Raw genomic sequence first — 21,035 nt, 5'->3', positions numbered from 1 at the left:
AGAACTTGAGCACTCTCGGGTGAACAAGAAATGGAGAGTGACATCATATCTTGTTGTAGCTACATGGATTACTTGCATTGTTAGATTAAACTCACATATTACACAATCTAATTAGATTAGTGACACCTCGACACCCAAATCCAATTTCACTTACTTGGTCCTAAAATAAATGGGCTATTTACTTACTTCAAATTGTGTAACTTTTTGCTCATCTATTCCAGAGATGTTTAATCACAGGCAGAACAATGAAATGCTCTTCAAGTAGTTGGCAGAAGGTACAATGAACCGGTATCCAGCTGTATCTATTCATACAACCGATTGTGTTCAACTAACGGGCCCAAATTTCACGCTAAGTAAATAAAAAATATTGATTATTTCACTATAGGCGGGAATTAATCTGCACACAAACTTAACTTTGTGGCTGAACAGTCCCTTCTGCACCGACGCATTACAGCGATCGGTTTTGAACAAAACAGGCTTATTCAAATGTATCGAACCTAACTATTTTCATCATTGTCTGAAAAAAAAAAACCAATCCAGACTTTCGGCTTCCACCGAGTAAAGAAGAGGCGGATTTTTCCAACTGTTTGTTTTTCAAACTATTTTTTAACACTTTAAATTGGTCAAGAATGCGTAAAAATAACAGACCACGTGGGAACAGACTAATATGATCGATTTGTGAAAAACAATATGAAATCTACCATATTTGGACATACGGGGTTTCCGCTGGACAGCGACAGTGACTTCTTTGTTTGGTGGTGTTGAGATTTTTTTTTTTAATATAAAATGTGTGCCTTGATTCAATAAATGTATGGAAACACCGAGTTAGATCCAATACAATATATATATATATATATTTTTTAAATGCTCTCTCTTTTGCAAATCTTCACTTATTATGGTGAAGTCTGAAATGTATCCCCGGCGGTAAACAAGGGTTGAGTGTAGTTGTGCCATCGTTCGATCATAAATCAACTCGCATATCTGTTGTCTTTTTTTTTTTTTTTTTTTTTTTTTTTGCAGCTGTCACCGACCGACAAGAGTTTGGAGTTTGACCGAGACTTTCGCATCCGCCACTACGCCGGCGATGTGGTGTGAGTATTAATCCCTTTAACGTGATGACTCCATTTGCTTGGGTTCGGACGTTTATGCTGTCCACAGGCACACATACATGCACACACAGAGGCACGAGTGTTTCAATGACATTGTCATTGCTTGATGTCACTCCCCAAAGCCATTGGGCAGCATTCAATGAATAAATCACACATGCTAAGCCCTCCTTAACGCTCTTGCCTCCAGCCCATTTGTGCGTGTTAAGAGCCTCCTCCTGTGCCCACTGGGGGAGGAGGGTGGCCAAGCTTGATTGATCCCTTAGCCACTTAGCGCTGCCAGAGCACGCCTGCTATCTCTCAGCTGGACTCACTTAATCCGATTAACTCGTAGAAATGATGCGTTTGTGCTTCTTACCTGCCTCTCCTCTCTCTGTCGCGCAGTTACTCGGTGGTGGGTTTCATCGACAAGAATAAAGACACACTGTTCCAGGACTTCAAGAGGCTGCTCTACAACAGGTGTGACACATCAAGGCACAGCGTTCTCAGCCCATAATTCTCTGCTGCTTTGTCAAACTCCACAAGTAACACTTAAAATGAATCAGGCTTCTTACGTGCGTTTGAAAATGGGTGGCAAATAAAAACTGTTTTGAATAATGCCTTTTGGCTGTTTCTATAAGCAAAGGGGGGAAAATCAATTAAAATCATAAGTCTGATTTTAGTTAAGGCCACGTCGCCTATCCCTGGATATTAGCAAATCATAAAGTTAAAAAAAAAACAAAAAAACATCGCATTGACTTTGGACACATTTCCCTGACTAATTGACCAAGCGTCATCCATTTTTGTTCGTTTGTTTCTTGTGTCTAGTTCCAACCCGGTCCTGAAGGCCATGTGGCCCGAGGGCAAGCTGAGCATCACCGAGGTCACCAAGCGCCCGCTCACCGCCGCCACACTCTTCAAAAACTCGATGATCTCCTTGGTGGAGAACCTTGCGAGCAAGGTGACGACTTACTGTTGTAAATGACTAGCCGTTACAGGGTTCCCCCGCTATATCGTCTTATTTTAAGCGGTCTTTTTGTTATGGGTTTTTACAGTATAATATCTTACTGTAATGCCCTTGCATGTGGGAAAGGAGAGCCACAGTCGCCGATGCACTTTTCTGCCATTTATTGAACGCCGGGAGAAATGTAAAACACAAACACAATTAGCACACTACTGCAGAACCTGCTATCAGCAACAGCTCTTTGTTTATTTAATTTAGTTTTAATAAGTTTAAATGTGATTTAATAAAGTTTAAATTTGTTTAAGGTCTGCGGGAGAGGGAAAACTGTTTAAAAAGATGTTTTTTCAATTTTTAATATGTTCTCCATAGCGCAGATTTTCAACAATTTCAGGTGAGTCTGTAACTTAACCGCGTGCACGCCACGTCGCTTGCATCTTTGTGCTGCCCTCCGCAGGAGCCCTACTACGTGCGCTGCATCAAGCCCAACGACGTGAAGTCGCCGCTGCTCTTTGAGCGCGAGCGTTGCCGCCACCAGGTGGAGTACCTGGGCCTGCTGGAGAACGTGCGAGTGCGCCGGGCAGGTTTCGCCTACAGACAGACGTACCCGCGATTCCTGCAGAGGTAAAAAAAAAAAACAAAGTTTACAGAACACGACAAACTGTCAAACACACAAATAGAAAATGAATAGCCAAAACTCTCACTGGCAAACCCGACTGACATCACTCACTAGGCCACGCCCCTTAAAGGCACACATGTACTACAGTACGTAGAGTAATTACACTTTATCAAACCACTTCATTTATTTACTTCTCTTTTATTATGTTTTACGTTAAATCAAATACAGTGCTATTTTTCTTGATTAAAAACATGGGACCAAATATTGCGATTTTATTTTTATTTTATTTTTTTTTGCTGGGCTGCAACAAATTAATGGAATTTTGTGAAATTGATTTGACACGCAAGCTGATTGACTTACGAACTTGGTCACGGAATGAATTCAATTCTTAATTCAAGGCATCACTGTAGATGTGTCTCTGGAGTGCTTGTCCATCCATCAAGTGTGAAATTAAACAACCAAGTAAATCTCTTCGTTCGCTGCCTTTAAAAAGTAAAAATAAAAAAATGTGCCTGTGAGCGAGCCGTTCTGCACTTTCGCTCCACCGTTAACAAAACAATTGGGGCTAATTGCAGTTTTAAATAATTTCTAAAAACCATGCGTAATATGGCTCCTTCAACACTGACACACAAGCACGTTTGTTGTTGTCGTCTTTTTCCTCGTTCTGCATCTGTTACGCTTACCCAGTGGCCACGCGGCATTAGGTCATGCCCATTACATCACAGCTTCAGGACTGACTCAGCATGCCAACTGTCGAGGAAACGACGTGTCAGATGTTTTCAAGACTGCGTCGCCGTCTTGCGGGTCATTGAATTTGTTTACGGTGTCAAGTGATGTCATCGTTACGCGGCTGTGGACTCGAAGCAGTTATGAATCACGAGTCTTGTTACGGGAGCGGCCGTTGTGCTTAATGAGACGCAATCATTCACATCGGCACTGTAAATGAGATGGCAAAGGCTTACTTTTACCTCTTAAAGGAGACTTACAGTATTTTGCATTTTCCCCATTTTAAAACATTTCCGAGGTGTCGTAATAAAATAACCTGTGGATCAACAATTGTAGGCCATTCCACACACTATTTCTTGTCCATTTGAAAGTAATCCATTTTGAGGGGGCAGACCTGTTCCATACCGTCCCTTGCACTGCCAACCTTCGCCGAATATGGAATTTGTTACTATGACAATTTTACGTCCCACCCCGCAGGTACAAGATGATCTCAGAGTTCACGTGGCCTAACCACGACCTTCCTTCGGACAAGGAGGCAGTCAAGAGGCTCCTGCAGGGCTGCCATTTTGACGACGACGTGGCCTACGGCAAGACCAAAGTGTTTGTGCGCACGCCACGCACGCTCTTCAGCCTGGAGGAGCAGCGTGCCGAGATGCTCCAGAGGATCGTCCTCTTCCTGCAGAAGGTAAACGCGAGAGGCAGTCGTCCGACTGTCAACGTGCTATCGAACGCTCAGGATCACGACGTCACGGGTGTCTAGCGATACGCGCGACCCGACTCACGGGTTTTTCCAGGTACGAGCCGTCTTTCGGACGGGTTTTTTGCTTTGTCTTGCGAGCGCAAACTTTGAGATTCAGTATAAGCGCAGCACGGTGGAAGGGGATTCTAATTCAACGCAATTAGGGGGGAGTTTGGAACGGTTTAATGGCATTTCCATTCATTTCAATGGGGAAAGATGATTTGAGATACATGTGTTTTGAGTTGCAAGTGTTGTCACTGAACAAATGATTGGCTACATGTTATTATAGCACCACCTCTTCCATTTTTCCGTCAGCCGCTGCCAGTAAAGAGCGACATGTTTGTGTTTTCTTGTTCTGCACACGTTGTGTCAGGCGGACATTTTGTCAACCCGTCACATATTAGCGACGCCGTGGCATGGCAGCGTCCTACGTGAGCCGCACGCGAATCAAACCTTGTGACAGACGGAACACGGCTTGGTCTGTCCGTCTGTCAAGCGGAGGCCGCGCTGCAGCGACTCGCCTGGAGGCTTCCTGTACGATTCCGTCTCAACCGACAGGCAGACACACAAACACACATACACGCGTACGTACGTCAACTCTTTATTTGCAAATCAGCCCATTCCATCGGAATCACGTGGGGCAGATTCCTTCATGTTGCCTGTTCCTCCCCTTCAAGGCTTTCCAGTCGAATTAGCTTCTGAAGGCTATTGATCGTTTAACCTTCTTCTATTGATCCTTTTGATCTCCCGTCCATCCCACAGATGCAGTCGCCTCCCTCCCCTCTCCCCAGCGCAATCCTATCACATATCTGCATGTTGATAACAAGCTTTGATGACGGAGAGAGCACCCGCAGTAATTGCTACGTCTTTGTGACCAAAACCAATATCAAATCTTGGCGGCCTCACATTGAGCTTTTTTTGTTTAAATTAATGAATTTATTTTTTAAAGGAAATATACTGTTAAACTCACTATTTGCGGCAGATCGGGGCCAAGCCCTGCTGCAAATAGAGAATAACTGCAAGTAATGTTTTTTGAAACCAACGCTGTTGGCTAACACGGCAGCTCTTCACCCTGCTTAGCCGCCGAGTCATGGGTGGGGAAACTCAGCGTGGTAACTGTTGTTAAGCAAATTAGCCCTCCTGTTATGTCACAATAATTGAGGCCGGTGCTCCATTTGTGGAAAAGTTTAGATTTTTCAGATTCCCCAAATCTCTGTTCCTCTCGCTCTTATCGGAGGCCTTCGTGCTCCGGAGGCTTCTGTCCACTCATTACCGCTCGAAGGAATCACATTGAGAAGAAAAGCCCAAAGACATGAGCTCAGCTCCCCCTCCCTTCCCTCCGAAATGTATATTTCATAAATTCCAGCGCAGCCGACCACATCCCAGTAAGTGCACGCCTGTCATAGCAGCGAGACCAAAGACCCCTCGGGAATTCTCTGCGCCCGCCGCCTTAATTGCTTTCCAAAGCGTTTTCTCCATGTTCTTTGCTCTGAGGGCATCAGCTGTCAGTGTGGCCAAGACTCTTTTTACTTCCTATCGTTCTCCTCTCTTTCGCAAATGGCGTCTTTATTCACTAGATTGGGAAGTCAAATCCAGTTTTAGGAGACTTGACGTGAAGTCCAGACTGCTGCCTCCTAGTGGAGTCGAGATTAAACGCGCTTTAGCGTTCATCTAAACCAGGGTTTCCCAACCTTTATTCGACCAAGGCCCATATTTTACGATATATATGTACTGTACTAATTTACTCTCACAGTGTGAAATTTTGGTCGATTTATTTGAACACAAAGCTGATGTACTGATCGAACAAATTAACTAGTAAATGTTAACGTTAATGTGTCACGCATTCTTAACCATTTTGAAGTGTTGAAAATGGCCTGAGAACAAATGTATTAATGCTCCTGAACACTTGCACTGTCTGAGAAGTGTTGTAAAACGCCACATCTTCCCTAAATCTGCGGGAGCCGTGTGGCATTATGTTGCCTCAAGATTGAAAGTTTCGATGTTTTTTTTTGTAAGTTTTTTTTTTTAGACAATAATGAGTGAAAATAACTAGTGTAGATAGATTTTGGCAAGCCTGTTTTATTACAAATGGATGCTTTGGTGCAGCCACATAGGTAATGGGCGCGCTGATTGATTTCATTCCCATTGCTCACTGAGGCCTTGTAAATCCTGATGAGGTGCAGTCCTTAAAAGGACGAGCACAGCACCCGCTTTTATTGGTGCAGGTCTGGAGGGCTGCGCCGTCTGGGGTCTGATCTGGGGCCTGATTATATTTTCCCTCAATTCCCCAGGGTGTTGTTGTCTTGCCGCAGCCATGTTGGAGCGCACGGGAGCGTGAGAACCCCCCACCCGCCCGATCCCCCACCTCAATGAGAGCCTTTTTTGTCAGCAGTGATGTGATTTATTGTCACTTGATGCTCTTTTATTTCATTCCTCCTCCTCTCCAATTGACCTCCCGCTCCTCCCCCTCGTGCCCCCCCACAGCGCTTGGGTTTAATTAGTGATCTGCCTGGATAAACCGCACAGTGCAATGCAGCAGACATTGAACTCCCATTCAAACAAGCCCACACCATCATCTGTAATGCAAGGCTCAAGCTAGTTTCATTCTGTGCTGGTCCAGAGAGCGCAGACCTCCCCCAAGGCTTTGTTCTGTACAATCTTAATAATACAGTGATATCTTGACTGTCGTTTAATTTGTTCCGTGACCCCATTAAATTTTATTGCAATGCCATTAATCCGTTACAACCCCTAAAAAAATGACATCAGTTTTTTTTTTTTTTATTGGGCCCCTAAAATTAGCCAAGCTCACCTTGGTATGATATATTCTGTAAAAATATCTATAATTGTTGATCGTTGGGGTATTTTGACAAAAGCATGCCACAGACATTTTAAGACTGCTTGTGACTGTTTTAAATTCCCCCCCCCCAAAAAAAAAGCATCGTCAAGATGTTTTACATTCATGCATGACGATTGGAACAAAGTCTGCTTGACAGAGGTATTAAAATCGGAAAAATGAATTTCCACTTCTCAATGCGGCAGACCTCATCTCGCCGAGATAATGAACAATGATGGGAAGGAGACAAATTAGCCGTTGGCAACTGGCGCCGCCGCATGACTTATCATCCTCCTCTCCAATTATGGCGGCGGGCTCATCAGGTGAAGACCACCTCCTGCGCGCTTTTATTATTCATGCACTGGAAATGTGCTTCCTTCTTGCCGTCAGCCACCTCCGCCCACGCCCCGACGCATGAAATATTCATGATCTCCATCGCTGGGTGCTTCTTTAAATGTTGTTAATTCCATCTGCTACTTTATTTCCACAGACACAGAGGTGGCAAAAAGGACTCCCATTCTGTACTTACATGGAAGATTAGAAGTGCTGATTTAAATAACTCCGTTACTTAAACCTCAGTCTGTGCTGTTTTTACTTTTACTTAAGTTAAAAAGTAAACAGTAGAATATGATTTTTACTGTCAATTATGTCCAATACCCGTTTTGATAACTTGGCACCACATCTCTGCAGACAAAATTGTTTCCGTCTTTTATGCACTTTTATAGCGTTGCACTGAGAAGAAGAAAAAAAAAACTAGCTAGCGTTGTTGGATCAGGCTTTTATGCCACGTTAGCAAATTTGTGAACTGATTAACGAAAAACTACCAACAAAGAAAATGCTCATAGAAAACTACAGAAAAAAATGTATGTACCAGTATGTTTTTTTTAGAGTCAGAGAATGTTTGAAAGCCAGAAGCGCATGGTTTTTAGTAGGGATGCACAGATACTACACATCTGTACGTCAAAAAGAGTTGTTTGCTTGCTTCAAGCTGTTTATTGACGCTCCCAGTTGACGTTTAAAGTTAAACCAACTTAGACGGAGACGGGCTAACGAATAGCGTTGATGTTGCAGCGTAAACCATTAAATAACGAATAGTTGAACACAAACGACGCAGAACTAAGAGAAGTAAAAGGTCGTCAGCAAAATACATACTCGTGTCAAGTACAGATACATGGAAAATCTACTTGAGTGTGGCAACAAAATATTTTCAAAGTATTTCGTTACTTCCCAATGCTGCAGGCGCAGGCGCACACACACGCCATTGGCGCTGCTGTGTGTACTGTGGTGGTGATAATACCGATGAAGGGTTATGACACCCAAGGGTGCTGCTACAATTTAATATTCATGTTTCACTTCTTAATAGCCACTCAGTCTGTCTGTATAGCCTTAAAATAGACCCTGTCGCCTTGTTGTAGTCTTGAGATTTTGTGTTTTTTCTGGGGATGGGGTCTCCAGGTGTGGAGGGGCACCATCGCCCGGATCCGGTACCGGCGCATGCGGGCGGCCGTGGTCATCCTGCGGGCCTACCGCCACTACAAGGTCAAGTCGTACGTCCGCGAGCTCAACCGCCGCTTCCGCAACGTGCGCTCCATGAAGGACCGCGGCCGGCACGTCAAGTGGCCCACGCCGCCCAAAGTGCTACGCAAGTTCGAGGAGGCGCTCAGGAACATCTACAACAGGTACATGCGCTTGTTCCGGAGGTGGGCAAAGTGTGGGCTGCTCCCTTCTAACACAACATGTTGCGCCACATCAAAGATTTTTCATTTTAACATTTTAAAAACTTCCGTGGCACTTCAGCATTTGCAAAGTCACATATTTGCAGATGTTTTTTTTTTTTTTTTTTCCATCCATTATTCCCTAAAAAAAAAAAAAAAAAAAAAAAAAACTCCAATTTGGTCCTTTTGTGCTAATGTACCATGCTAATATAAAAATCTTACCTTGGCGCCATCTTGTGGCATTCTGGTGCCAAGGAACTATGTTTAAGTGACGGGAGGCACTTCATTTAGTTGAGCCAGAGCCTTGTCTAACTTTTTTCCTTTCTCAAATGCCTCGGTATGAAATCACAGGAGGGTTAAAGTGCTCTACCTAGCGGTGACGTTGGTAAATTACAGTTTTACCAACCTTCTTAAAATCTTTGAAGAAAAAAAACATAATTGGAGCATATGTTTTTCCAAATTGACAAATGGGGCTATTCTTTTTGGCCCGTGTTGCGATTTCAAGTATTCCAAACAAAATGTGATTCCAAATAAGTGCAGCCAGCCAGCGTGTGGCCTCTCAGTCGGTGTTTTTCCAAAGCTGGCAGACATGGAGTTGACCTGTGCACTGCTGGAGACTGACAAGGCCTCGGGTCTCGTCTCTCATCCAGATGCGTCCCTTTCAAGCATGTTTCCTTCTGCTCACACTGGGAATGGATTTTTTCTTTTCTTTTCTTCCCTGCACCTTCCAAAAACCCGCAGCCTCCTTTCATCCTGACGGCAGTTTGCACAACGAGAACTTTGCCCCACCGGAGACGATAGAAGAGTCGACTCCGGTGGATTTTCCGCAACTCTAATAAGGTGTTTTTATTTTCCATCTACTTTTTTCCCCTCCTGCAGGTGGTGGGCATGGATGCTGATCAAAGGCCTCACTGCGGAGGAGGCTCTGCAGGTGAGGGCCAAGGTGGCCTGCCTGGAGGCCCTCAAGGGCCACAGGGCTGACCTGGGGCTACAGAGGGCCTGGGAAGGGAACTACCTGGTAAGTAGCGGGACTCATCCCTCAGATAAAGCAACAGTACAGTGAACCCCTGCCTAATCTCTGGCTGCTGTTTGTAAGTTTATGTATTTGTGGTTTACAGCAAGCGTTGCAAAAATAATCCAAAATATCTTTTCCGCAATGATACCAACATAAATTCAGAAAATATCAATATTGAATACAGTACTGTAATCAATTAAAGCCGAGCAGTACTATCTTTGCGAAGGCTGAATTTTAGATGAGTGTACCGTATATCGTGGTCTGTCAGTTTTTGGAAGCTGAAATGATGACAGGATAACCTGCATGACTCATTGAGTGTTGAAATGTGAATGTTGACTCTTCGGTAAGTCAGAAAGTGAGCAAAAAGTGCACATTTGTAGGGCCACACAGCGCAGATTAAATCATTGAAATAATGCATTTAATAATAATGTAAATGATACAATTAAAAATGATGGTTCATTTATTTTTTTCATTTTGTATTCATTTTTTATTCATTTATCTCATCAAATGGTTCATTGATTTAATGTGAATAATTAAGTTAAAACATATGTAAAATAAACAATTTTACATATAGATTACGTTTGTATTTATTTTATTAAATAATTGCTATTTGAAAACTCTATTCTGTTCATTTGCACAATAAAATGTGGCTCTTGATTGAGCCCAAACGTTTGCCCAGCCCTGTTAGCGTTCACTTGCTAACCTACTTGTTGTTCCTAAGGCAACAGAGATATTCTAACTAGCAACGGTGAATCCACGTATGTATGTATGTTATCAAACCGATGAACGTTTAACCTCATTTGCGCCCTTTTTCAGAAGCGAGACAGCCCCAATAGCACGGCGTCCTTCACGTTGGTCTCCAGTGAGCTGCAGCGCAAAGACAAATTCATGCGGGTGCTGTTTGCGTGCAACGTGCGCAAAGTGGGTGACAAACGCACCGCAGCCTCTGCACCTTTTTTTTTTTTTTTTTTTTTTTTTTTTTTTTTTAATTTATTTAATTGTTTGAGACCGCCGACGAGAATAACGAGGCGGGATTGTGTTTACAGATCAACCGCTTCCACAAGGCGGAGGACAGAGCTGTGCTCATCACCGACCGCCACCTGTACAAGATGGACCCCCTCAGGCAGTACAAACCCATGAAGAGCATCCCCCTCTACAACGTAGGGCTTTCTTTTCATCTCCACTTTACATTGACATTATCACTTAAATCCACATGTACATGGATTTTTATTTATTTTTATTTTTTTTTTGTAGATTTAGGTTCAAAAAAGATCTGTATGTCCACACGCAATGTAAATGAAAACAACACATTTATCAGCTCGCAGGTGCAGAAAGCTAGAAAAAGCAGCTTCCGATAATTGTTCATCAATATAATGACATTGTAGGTATTATTTTTAAAATCAGCGCTGGTCTTTTGTTCACAAACACTGAAGACATAGTTTTAGGAGGTCTACCTGATCTTTTCGTTTTCTAAAAACAAACGTCTGCGTGAAAATGCATAGAAGAAATATCTTTTCCAAAATATCAATTTTTCTGAGTGTGCTTTTGTATCCTATGATTGGGGGGGGCGGAATGGCAAAAAGACTTGAACCTCTTTTCCTTGTGGACTGAGATTTAAGCGGTGTGAGGATGAAGCCCCCCGCCCCCTTTCCGGGTTTCACCTGGCGGGAGGGATTCCGTCTGGACGCCGACAGATGGCATCAAAGGCAGTGACGGCACAAGTTTTTTTGAGTGTTTGTTTGTTCGCGCTGAATAGACCGTTTCAGAATGTTTGTAAGCAATAGGCGCCAGGGTACATCTGAGTGGCAGTCAAGCGATTGGTTACTTTACCACCGAACTGAAACTATGTCAAAACCTTGGGACTGAGAATCTACAGACATGAAGACCAAACAAGGTTTAGCGAGCACATTGGTATTGTTTGATATTGTGATAGCAAGTTAAAAATGACTTGGGCAATTAGGCTAACAAAGTAAGGGTTTGTTTACTCGTGATGCCATCTGACTGCTTCCCAACCATAAGTATGTGTGGGGAAAAGGTCTATAGAAAGAGAGAGACGCATCAAACCTGAAAAGAAGTTGGCTCCTCGCACCGCTCGGCTAACAGCTGTGCTAAAGCGACACCGTGACATCATCGCTTGAGCAACATCTCTCTGCATCAGCAACTAGCCATCTTTCTTTTCCACACTTCCACCTCCGACCACCAACACATCCCCATCACTCCACCCTCCGCCATCTCCGCTCCCCTCCCGCCGTTGTCATGCCAACTTCCCAGGAGACTGCGTCGTCATGGCGACCGAGCCGATCAGCTGATGTCTGGCGCCGAGCGGCGCTCCTCTTCCTCCTTCTGTTTCCCGGAGAGAGTCATTCATCTCCTCGTGTGCACGTTCATCCGCTTCCTTTTTCTGCTCTGAGCCTTCCCGTAACCGCTTGGCTCGCATGTTTTTAAGGGACGTGACGAAACAAAAGAATCATTAGAAATTTTACAGTATTTGAGCGCCCCCACCCTAAAATATTTTTAGACTTGCCTGTATTAATAGTTTAAATCTTAATTGCACCCCAAACTATTACCCCAACACTTTAATATTTCAAACTCATCTGACAACATTACCACTCAAAATAAATGACTGAGCTAGAAGTGCGAGAATGTTGGCGTGTGTATTGCTACTTCACGACCCCTAAGAATACTATAATTAATACTTAAATTTTTTAAATGTACATATAGTGGCACCTTGACTCAGGAGTGCCCCAACTTGAGAGTTTTTAGTTAGGATTTGTCGCTTGTTTATTTTTGTTGTTTTTTAATCTGTGTCGCTAGCAAAAATTTGCACTATGAGTGAGTCTGTCGAAGTAGAATAGAACCCTAAATAGTCATTGTCATGTAATGTCGCTCTCCTGTTAAAATAGCAAAGCTAGTGGAGGCCTTCAAGTGTAAAATAAGCGTTCCTCAGACTGAAAATGTCTGATGTTGCTAAAAAAGGCCAGCGCATTGCAGGATCAGTTGTCCTCCTGAGCCAGAAGCGCGATTGCGCCCGGCCCGCCGTCAACATGTGGCGTCCTGCGGAGAGACAATTAAACAGATGGCGGGACAGACGAGCGGCCGCGGCGGCTTCGCTCGGCAGGATCAAAAGTGATTTTAGTGGATCAAGGCGAGAAAACAAATCAGAAAGTATCATGAAGCAACTCGTTATCAGCAGGCAGGCTGCTCGGCAATTAAGATTATATATAATACGTATTACGTATTCAATATACAGTGAGTGCGTAAATGTCGCGCCATTAACGGGTACAGGGGTTGAGTTTTAAATATGCTGGTATGATATAACAACGCCACCTTGACTTGTTTAATTTGTTCCTTGACCAAACTCAAATTTTCCACATTGAATTGAATTGCCATTAATCTGTTCCAGTGTCCCAAAAAACAACCCCAAATTGTTTTAAAAAAATTTTTAACAGGACAATTAAAAAGGTTGGGTCAATTGTATGTCAAGGTCCATATGTATTATGTACAGTTGCAGAGAAATAAAAAGGACGTGAGATGAAGCGCATGAAAAAGTGCGACAGAAGCTGGAGGCTGCTTTTCTTCCGTTTCCGTCTGAGTCTTTAAAGATGCATAAAAGTCACGCTAATTGTTTTGGTCCTGCTGCTTTTGATTAAAAGAACATTTGACTGCTCCCCCGGGCGGAGGCACATCAATAAATCTTTATCCGCTTCGACTTTGATGGATTATTTTCCCCTTCTCAACTCAATTTGACTGTGCGGTAAAGACATCATCTTCACAGCTTCGCTCCACTCACCGGACACGACACCCGCAGCGCAATATTCTGCCTTTTTGAAAAGCAGAAGCTGCTCCCTTTTTTTATGTCATTTTGCTCTTTGTGATTTGCGATGCGTGGCAGGTGACGGGCGTGAGTGTGTCGCCGGGCAAGGACCAGCTGGTGGTGTTCCACACTAAGGACAGCCGCGACTTGGTGGTGTGCCTGCAAGGCCTGGTGCCTGCCAACGAGAGCCGCATCGGTGAGCTGGTGGGCGCCCTCCTCAGCCACTTCAAGAGGTGACCTGGCAAACACTCCCATTCCCCCCCCCCCCCCTTGCAGAATAAGAGAATAATGACATTATTCATAACAGGTTTTACTCTTCCCTTCCATTATGCTTTCCCTAATATCAACTTTCATCAACTTCCACGGAAATAATGGGAATTATTATTTTTTTCTTCACAGATAATGTAAAAATAAGTACGTCTGTGTAGATGCTCAGCAGATGCACTTTTAGGCAAACAGTCAAAACGCACTTATACAAAATGACAACACTCGCAAGGAGCTCTAGTAGGACACAACTCGCGCCCAGACGCTCACACTGAACTGTAACCGGCCAACGTGACTCCAGCTCCTCGAAAGGCACACACATCCGATAAACGGATACAACAGTACCATAGACTTTATAAAACCAATTACTTCAGCTCCTAAATCAAGGTACCAGGTACCACTGTAATTTATAACAATTGTTATTTTATTTGCACCAATATTACAATAAATAAATAAATACATCCAGTGCACTAAAATAAACCCTAATTGTTGTTGGGGGCTCGCCATTAGCTCTTCACGCCGCCTCATCCATCACTGTGACACGCCAACGTACGTCTCTCTGTGTGTGTGTGTGCCCGTGTGTTTGTGTGTGTGTTGGTCTGATCTCGGCGAGGTAGCGTAATTGTTTTCGCAGCGTCGCCACACATAGGATTACCCTTCACATGTCCTTCACAGACGAGCAGACCTCCGCACTCTAATTTTGCACTTATGTTTGTATTGCAAAGCTTTTTTTTTTTTTTTTTTTTAATTTTTTTTTTTTTTTTTTTTTTTTTTTTTTAAGAAGGCAGACATTTCACATTATGTAAATATTTTGCAGCAGACACGCAGAGTTGCTTAAGCAACCACAGTAGCCTCTTAAAAGAAGCTTTAAGCTTCCTCCACCTTTTTGAAACTAACCTCCTCTCTCGTCTTTCCCGCCCCCCACCCCGTCCAACCCCACCTCAGCCTCACTTGACTCCCCCTCCCCCAAACCGTGCTTCATTTGCGAGGAGATGAAATATTTAAAACCGCTGCCGCTGCTGTCGACTATTTTTAGAGCACAATCAGCCTCCCCCGTTCTTTCTTTCTTGTGTGTTGAGGAAAAAAAAGAACCGTGTGGACTAAAGTATCGGGACGCAGCTCAAAACCAATCAATCAATAAGAGGGTTGGCGTAGTCTCAATCTTATTGGACGCTGTAGCGCTTGTCCTCATTTGGGTCACGGGTGAGCTGGATTCTATCCCAGCTGATTTGTGGCATCATTGCGGGGTACACGCTGGACTGATCACCAGGCAGGGCATAGAAAAACAACAAGACTGTCAATCAATCACATGTGCACACACTAGGAATTCAAACTCTCAGTCATCTGTTCGCAATGTGTGGAAGTACTGTTCCATGGTGTATGGTACTAAAAAAGCACCACGATACCTCACTGTCAAAAATGGTACAATTCTGTCATTTTAGTACCGACATTTTTAAGCGTGGCTGTGTGCGGCTCGACAAATATCGAACAATTCTCCAAATAAGGGGAAAAACGTGCTTGCTTCAAGTTATTTGTCACTCTCAATTGAAGGTTACTGGAAAACTGGAGGAAAAAAAATTAAAAATTATACTGAGATTAAACAGAAAGTCTGATAGTTTCATGCGAAATGCCATAGACAGGCTAACGAAAATGAAGCATGATTGTTAGGATAATTATCAAGCGTCAAACAACACAAACGAAGCAGCACTTCTCGTATGATAACTATTAATGAGAACATGGGAAACAACTTGTAGCTTCCCGGCGTTCCCCAGCCACCAAATGAAAAAGGAAACACGCGGGATTGATCGCTTGCTAATTGGAGTCATTGACGAAATTAAGCGAGCCTCTTGAGGAGACACAAAAGTCTTCCTCTGTTTCTTGATGGTTTTGCTGAACATGCACATTTAATTTTTTTCTCAAACATTTTGGGTCCAAGGAACCAAGTAACTTCCAAGAGTGCCCTCATGATCTAAATGTGCACTCCTAAAATCCGTTGGACTTATTTTTCTAAACCTGCCTTCGTGACCTGTTTAATAGAAATAAACTTAATCAAATTCCATATTTATCCATTGTCGCCAGCTAACGTGCACTGCTTCCACTAACAAATTCTTGAATACCCGGGCATAAGTTGGTTCCTCACAAAAAAGAAAAAGGAAACATTGGGAGAAAATCGGGGGCGGGGGAGAATCATTTTGAAAATAATTTGGAATGCAACATTTTGTTTGTCATCATTTCAGTTCAGGTCAGCGTAGCAAAATGCTCTTCTGCCGCCCAGAATTACCCTGGCAACTATTCTTTACAGTTCAGGAAAGGGCTGCAATGCATTCAGCAACCACTTCATTAGGTACACCATAAATACGATCCAATACAAAGGCTGGATCAATAGTCGGCGCGGGAGAGGTGTTCGTTCGCCCATCTGTTTATTATTGACCTCCGGCTGATCGCATGAGTCAGCAGCCCTTCATTGATCCAGCACCGTGCGATGCGTTCAAGTCCCGCCGGATTCTCCCAGCCCCGTAATAGATGCGGTACCAGCGCTTAGATATAAGATCAGAGTGGTGCGTTTCATGTTGCTCCTTCGCCGCAGAAGCGTCTAAAATGCGAATATTTAAACGGGGAGCACGTCAGCACTTTTTGAAGGCAACGTGTCAAAGTGCAGTTCAGCCTCCACTCGGATGATCGAGAGACAGTGCACGCATGGAGAGAGAGAGGCCGGGAGAGTTGCTCTTCCTCGCCAAGGTCGCAACAATTTCTGCTGAATCAAATCTTTCCCTGCACTCCTCTTTCCTCCCTCGTTTGCTGTCCTGCCTTTCCCCCCCCCCCCTCTCTCCTCCACACTCTTTTCCTTACTCCCCCCTCTTCATCTCATCCTCTATTTGTACCCTCGTTCCTTCCATCCCACCGCCTCTTTCTTTCCTTCTATCTCAAAATGTCTTTTCCTATTCCTCCCTCCTGTTGCTTCCATCCTTCTCTTTCCTCCTTTACATCATCTCTCCTTCTCTCTCAGTTTTCATTCTATCCTTCCTTTTCTCTGTGCTCTTACTTCCGTCACTCCTTCTCTCGCTTTCTCCTCTTCTTGTATTCTTTCCATTCATCTCCTGTTGCTTTCCTCTAGCCTTCCTCCTGTTTTACTTCATCCCTCGTTTTCTTTCATTCTCATTCCATCCCTTCTCCCTGTCCTCGTTCCATCATTCCTTTTCTCGTTCTCTTCCATAGATTCTCTTTTCCTTCCTTTCATCTCCTGATACCTCCACCCATCCTTCTCATTTTTACTTCATCCCTCTCTCTCTAGTTTTCAGTGCATCCCTCCTCTTTCTGTCTTCTTCCTTTCTTCTCTCACACCACTTTTCCAATCCACCGCTCTTTACATCCCATGACGCCTTCTCTCTCCCTTTTTCTCCTCACCGGTATTTTCGTCCCCTCTTTTCTTCATTCATCTATCCTTCTGTCCTCGTTCTTTCATTTTCATTTAATCCCTTCGTTTTTTCTGTCTTCCTTATATCATAGTTGCTTCTCTTCTTCAATTTTCCCCATTTTGCCTTCATCCTTCCGTCCTTTCTCGTTTTCCTAATCCATGTTGTCCCTCTCCTCTTTACTCCATCCCCCTCCTCTTTCCTTTTCCCTCCTTCTTCCCTCACCCGCCAGCTGAGCCCCTTCCCTTTTGTTTTTCACCTGAGATTCCTGGCGTTCCGGTCTTGTTTTTCCTCCCCCCTCGCTCTCTTCTCCTTTCTGGGGCGCTGCAGATGCAGTTGCCATGGCGACAGCTGCTTCCATGTTTGTCTGATCAGTAAGCGATCCATTAATAACCCCGCAGGCTGCCTGCTTGTTTGCTGCGTGAATTCCAGACCAGGACTAAATCATCAAACCTTCCACAAACATTTCCATTGTTGTTTGTGGTAAAGGAGACAATTGTGCATGTTTTCGCAACTTCAACCAGTTTTCAGGTGTCTATGACATTCTTTCGTCAAAATATCAAGAATTCTAGACACTTTGCTCCAATGTCAAGTAAGTCAGAGTAGAGCTTGTATTGCAGTATAAATACATTTTCCTCTTAAAATAACAACGTACAGCCTTTAACGTCTCAACCACTGGCAACAAAAGTGAGTACACCCCATAGTGTAACTGTCCAAAATGGGACAATATTTTGTGTTGGCACCATTTATTTTCCAACACTGGTTTCAGGCTGTCTTTATGCAGAGCAACAATTTTTTGGGGAGATCGTCAGAATGTTCTTTGCCACGAGGTGCCATATTGAACTTGCAGTGTGCGAGCGATAACCCCAAATTCATCACACCTTGTCCCCTTTCACACTTCCGACTTTGTCACACTAACGACACTAGGGAGGGAAAATGGCTAAAGTGGCCCAATTTGGACAGTTTCACTTAGGGGTGTACTCACTTTTGTTGCCAGCGGTTTAGGCCTTGTCTTTGTGTTATTGAATGCGGACAGTAAATTTACATTGTTATACACTGTACACTTCTTGACATGGTTACAAAGTGTCATTTCTTTTGTGTTGTTCCATGAAAAGATACAAATATTTAGAAACGTGTGAGGGGGTGGATTTACTTCTGTGAGATGCTTAATCTGCAAACATTGAAAAAGTCACTTGCTCTCGAGTCATCACTGTGACATCATTACGTTGCTGTGAGCTGCCTTTCTCCTCACTTCACGAGCCTAAATCTTTCATCATCTTCCTCTGTACGACCTCTGCGAAACCCGCGGGTACACATTTTCCCGCCCAGCAACAGCGACACGACCCCTCGACCGCCCTTTCCCCCTCCCTCCCAAGCCACTGTCAGGACAAGCATCATTTAGCTTCATCCGCCGCCCCCTCTCCAGTGGATTCCGTCAACGCGCCTCACACTCGCCCGATGACCTCATTTCATCGCCGCCGTCCATCCCGCTCGACACCTTTTCCGCGCTGTACCGCCACGACCTCCTTCACGCCTCCGTTGCTCCTTTGATGTCTTGTCCATTTTCTTTCTGTGTCCTCTGACGACCTTCACCACAAAGATGCGATGTTCCCCCCCGTGCTTGCATGGGTTTTCTCCTCTACTCTGGCTTCCTCACACATTCCAAAAGGTTTTTATTGTAGACTCTATAAATTGTCCATAGCTGTCAATGTTATTGTGAAGAAATGAGGACAAGACAGTGGATGCATGGTGTCCCGATACATACCGCTGCGTATCCTTTAGTGAGGCCTGGAGAGCTCGTGCCTGTAATGCGCCCACGTCTTGGTTGGCCTGTTCTTTGTCAAATTTAGCATTGATCGTCTTTAATGATCACAAGCGGACCTGTGAGCGGCCTCTCGCTTAGCGTTTCACGGACGTGATTCGCGTATGGATTTAATTGATCTCCGTCAAGCCTTGTGAGCCGGGAGGGTTCCGGAAGCCGCAGATGAATGAATAACAGTAACTTGGCACAAAGGCTCGTTGGACACCCCCTGCCGCCGCCATCTGCGAAGTGCGACCGTCCGTCCCTCCAGAGACAGACGCCGCCGCTTTTTCTGCGTTTCCGGTTCTGCCTCACTTCCCGCTCCTCCGCTGAGGTGGCCCGTTTGTTTGAGCAGCGTGTGCGGATTCACGGCAACGGCTGTTATTGGCACGCGTCATTCACCCGACGTCCCGCGGGAGGGCGGACAGTCGAAGTCCACATGTCGTGAGGGCGACCTCCTGCGGGGTCACGCCACGTGTCGCTCCTTTTGTGTTCCTCTCTTTGGAGTCACTCTTATTTAAAAACAAACAATGGAGCAGGTTGAGGACGACACGTTGAACAGCGCCTGCGATGCGTGAATAAAATAATGAGCGAATGACGCTCATCCAAAAAACATCACCTGCTGCTGTTTTTCCCTCTTCAACTGTGTAACTGGCAGAGGTGACCAAAGTACTCACATGCTGTACTTAAGTCGAAACAACTCTGATAAAAGTAGAAATTCTGATTCAAATCGTTTAAGTATATTTCATTCTGACTTTACCTTGTGAAGTGAATTCTGAGATTTCTAAATACAATACGTTTGAAGATAATTGCTGAAAACGTGCAAAGACTGAGAGCTATGTCGTACTTAATTGTAATACTCTATAGCGTTAAACTATTTTTCATCATTTCAGTTTCCCTTATGTTTTTTGGAGGGTGGCTGTAATGCCGCCAAGTGGCGCACTTGCATCGGTGGTTACAAGTTACTTAGGCTCGCTAGCTAGCTGGCAGCTAACGCCTCTCGTCCCGCCGCGGGAAGCCCCGTGACGACCCCGCGGGATACATTTTAGCCACCGGGGGCTTTAAGCGGATATATTTTCGCAGCTTAAACATGTAGGTGTGCGTAGTCATTAGAAAGATTTGCGTTATTTGTTTGACACTTTAGCGCATTCAGTGAACATGCCCACAGGGTTTGAGGCCAGAGACAATAGATTGATTTTTCACAATTTTGAAGCCTTACTTTACACACTTTTTTTTTTTTTTTTTTCCCCCCCATCATTCAAACTTGTCAGGGTTGTTAACACTGTTGCCAGCGGCGTGTTAAATTTACAATCCCAATTTTCACTTTATTTTAACTTCACAGCGACGTTAAGTAGAGTAATAGAGTATTTGTACTATTATCGCTTCTTGTGAATAATTCACTGGCGTGTCAGGAATGGTTGCACTGGAAATGATCGCACGTTGAGCCGTTTCCGGGCAAATAATAATAAACTTGTTCGCCGGAGGCTCCTCGGCACAGCACGGTTCATGGCAGGTCAGCGAGAAGACGTAAAGAAAGCACAATCGATCAAATGCATTCCGGAGGGAGAGAAAGTCGATGCTCAGCTCCTGAAGCGAGGCCGCGCTGCCGGCGAGCTGAGCGTCGAGTCGGACAAAAGAAGGTGCGGCGGCGCAGTGGGAAGCCGCTTGGCCGTCAGCCGCTATCGTAAGCGAGCAAGGACATGTCTGCCTGTGAGAATTGGACGTCCTAATAGGAACAACGACAGCAGCCCCGCCTCTTAGACATACTATTACAGCTTTTCACCTCGGCGTCACGTATTTCGAGGCGGCGTGAGCTCCGATGTCACCGCTATTAAACAAACGCTTCTGTCATTTGGCCGAGCTGAGAAAACAGGGGAAGTGACTTGAAAGATGTTTTTAGACCTTTCACATTTGAATTCGAATGCGTGACGTTTCAAGCAAAAATATGTTAAGTGTGGTAAATTGCTTTGAAGGGAGACGACACCGGCCACGGTTTACATTTCCACAGATATGTTAATTCCTAAATAGACGTCAGATAATAATTAACATG

At 44.3% G+C, this 21,035-nt stretch overlaps 1 protein-coding gene across 3 annotated transcripts in view; it reads left to right on the top strand.

Annotated features, from left to right (window-relative positions):
- myo1d (myosin 1D) overlaps positions 1–21,035 on the top strand; it is a 40,956-nt gene that overhangs the window by 15,033 nt on the left and 4,888 nt on the right. For 2 of the 3 annotated variants that reach the window (XM_061705533.1, XM_061705535.1), the window contains exons 12-21: positions 1,021–1,091; positions 1,491–1,565; positions 1,914–2,046; positions 2,504–2,670; positions 3,869–4,076; positions 8,419–8,642; positions 9,558–9,696; positions 10,510–10,614; positions 10,740–10,853; positions 13,586–13,740. In XM_061705533.1, coding sequence (XP_061561517.1) covers positions 1,021–1,091; positions 1,491–1,565; positions 1,914–2,046; positions 2,504–2,670; positions 3,869–4,076; positions 8,419–8,642; positions 9,558–9,696; positions 10,510–10,614; positions 10,740–10,853; positions 13,586–13,740 — 1,391 coding nt within the window. The remainder of the gene's footprint in view (positions 1–1,020; positions 1,092–1,490; positions 1,566–1,913; positions 2,047–2,503; positions 2,671–3,868; positions 4,077–8,418; positions 8,643–9,557; positions 9,697–10,509; positions 10,615–10,739; positions 10,854–13,585; positions 13,741–21,035) is intronic. The other variant, XM_061705536.1, reaches the window with a different exon arrangement.

The sequence above is a fragment of the Phycodurus eques genome, chromosome 19 (assembly GCF_024500275.1).
Source record: "Phycodurus eques isolate BA_2022a chromosome 19, UOR_Pequ_1.1, whole genome shotgun sequence".
In the NCBI taxonomy this organism is placed as follows: Eukaryota; Metazoa; Chordata; class Actinopteri; order Syngnathiformes; family Syngnathidae; genus Phycodurus; species Phycodurus eques.
Note: the sequence above shows the minus strand (reverse complement) of the source record. Positions and strands in the feature narration are given on the sequence as shown.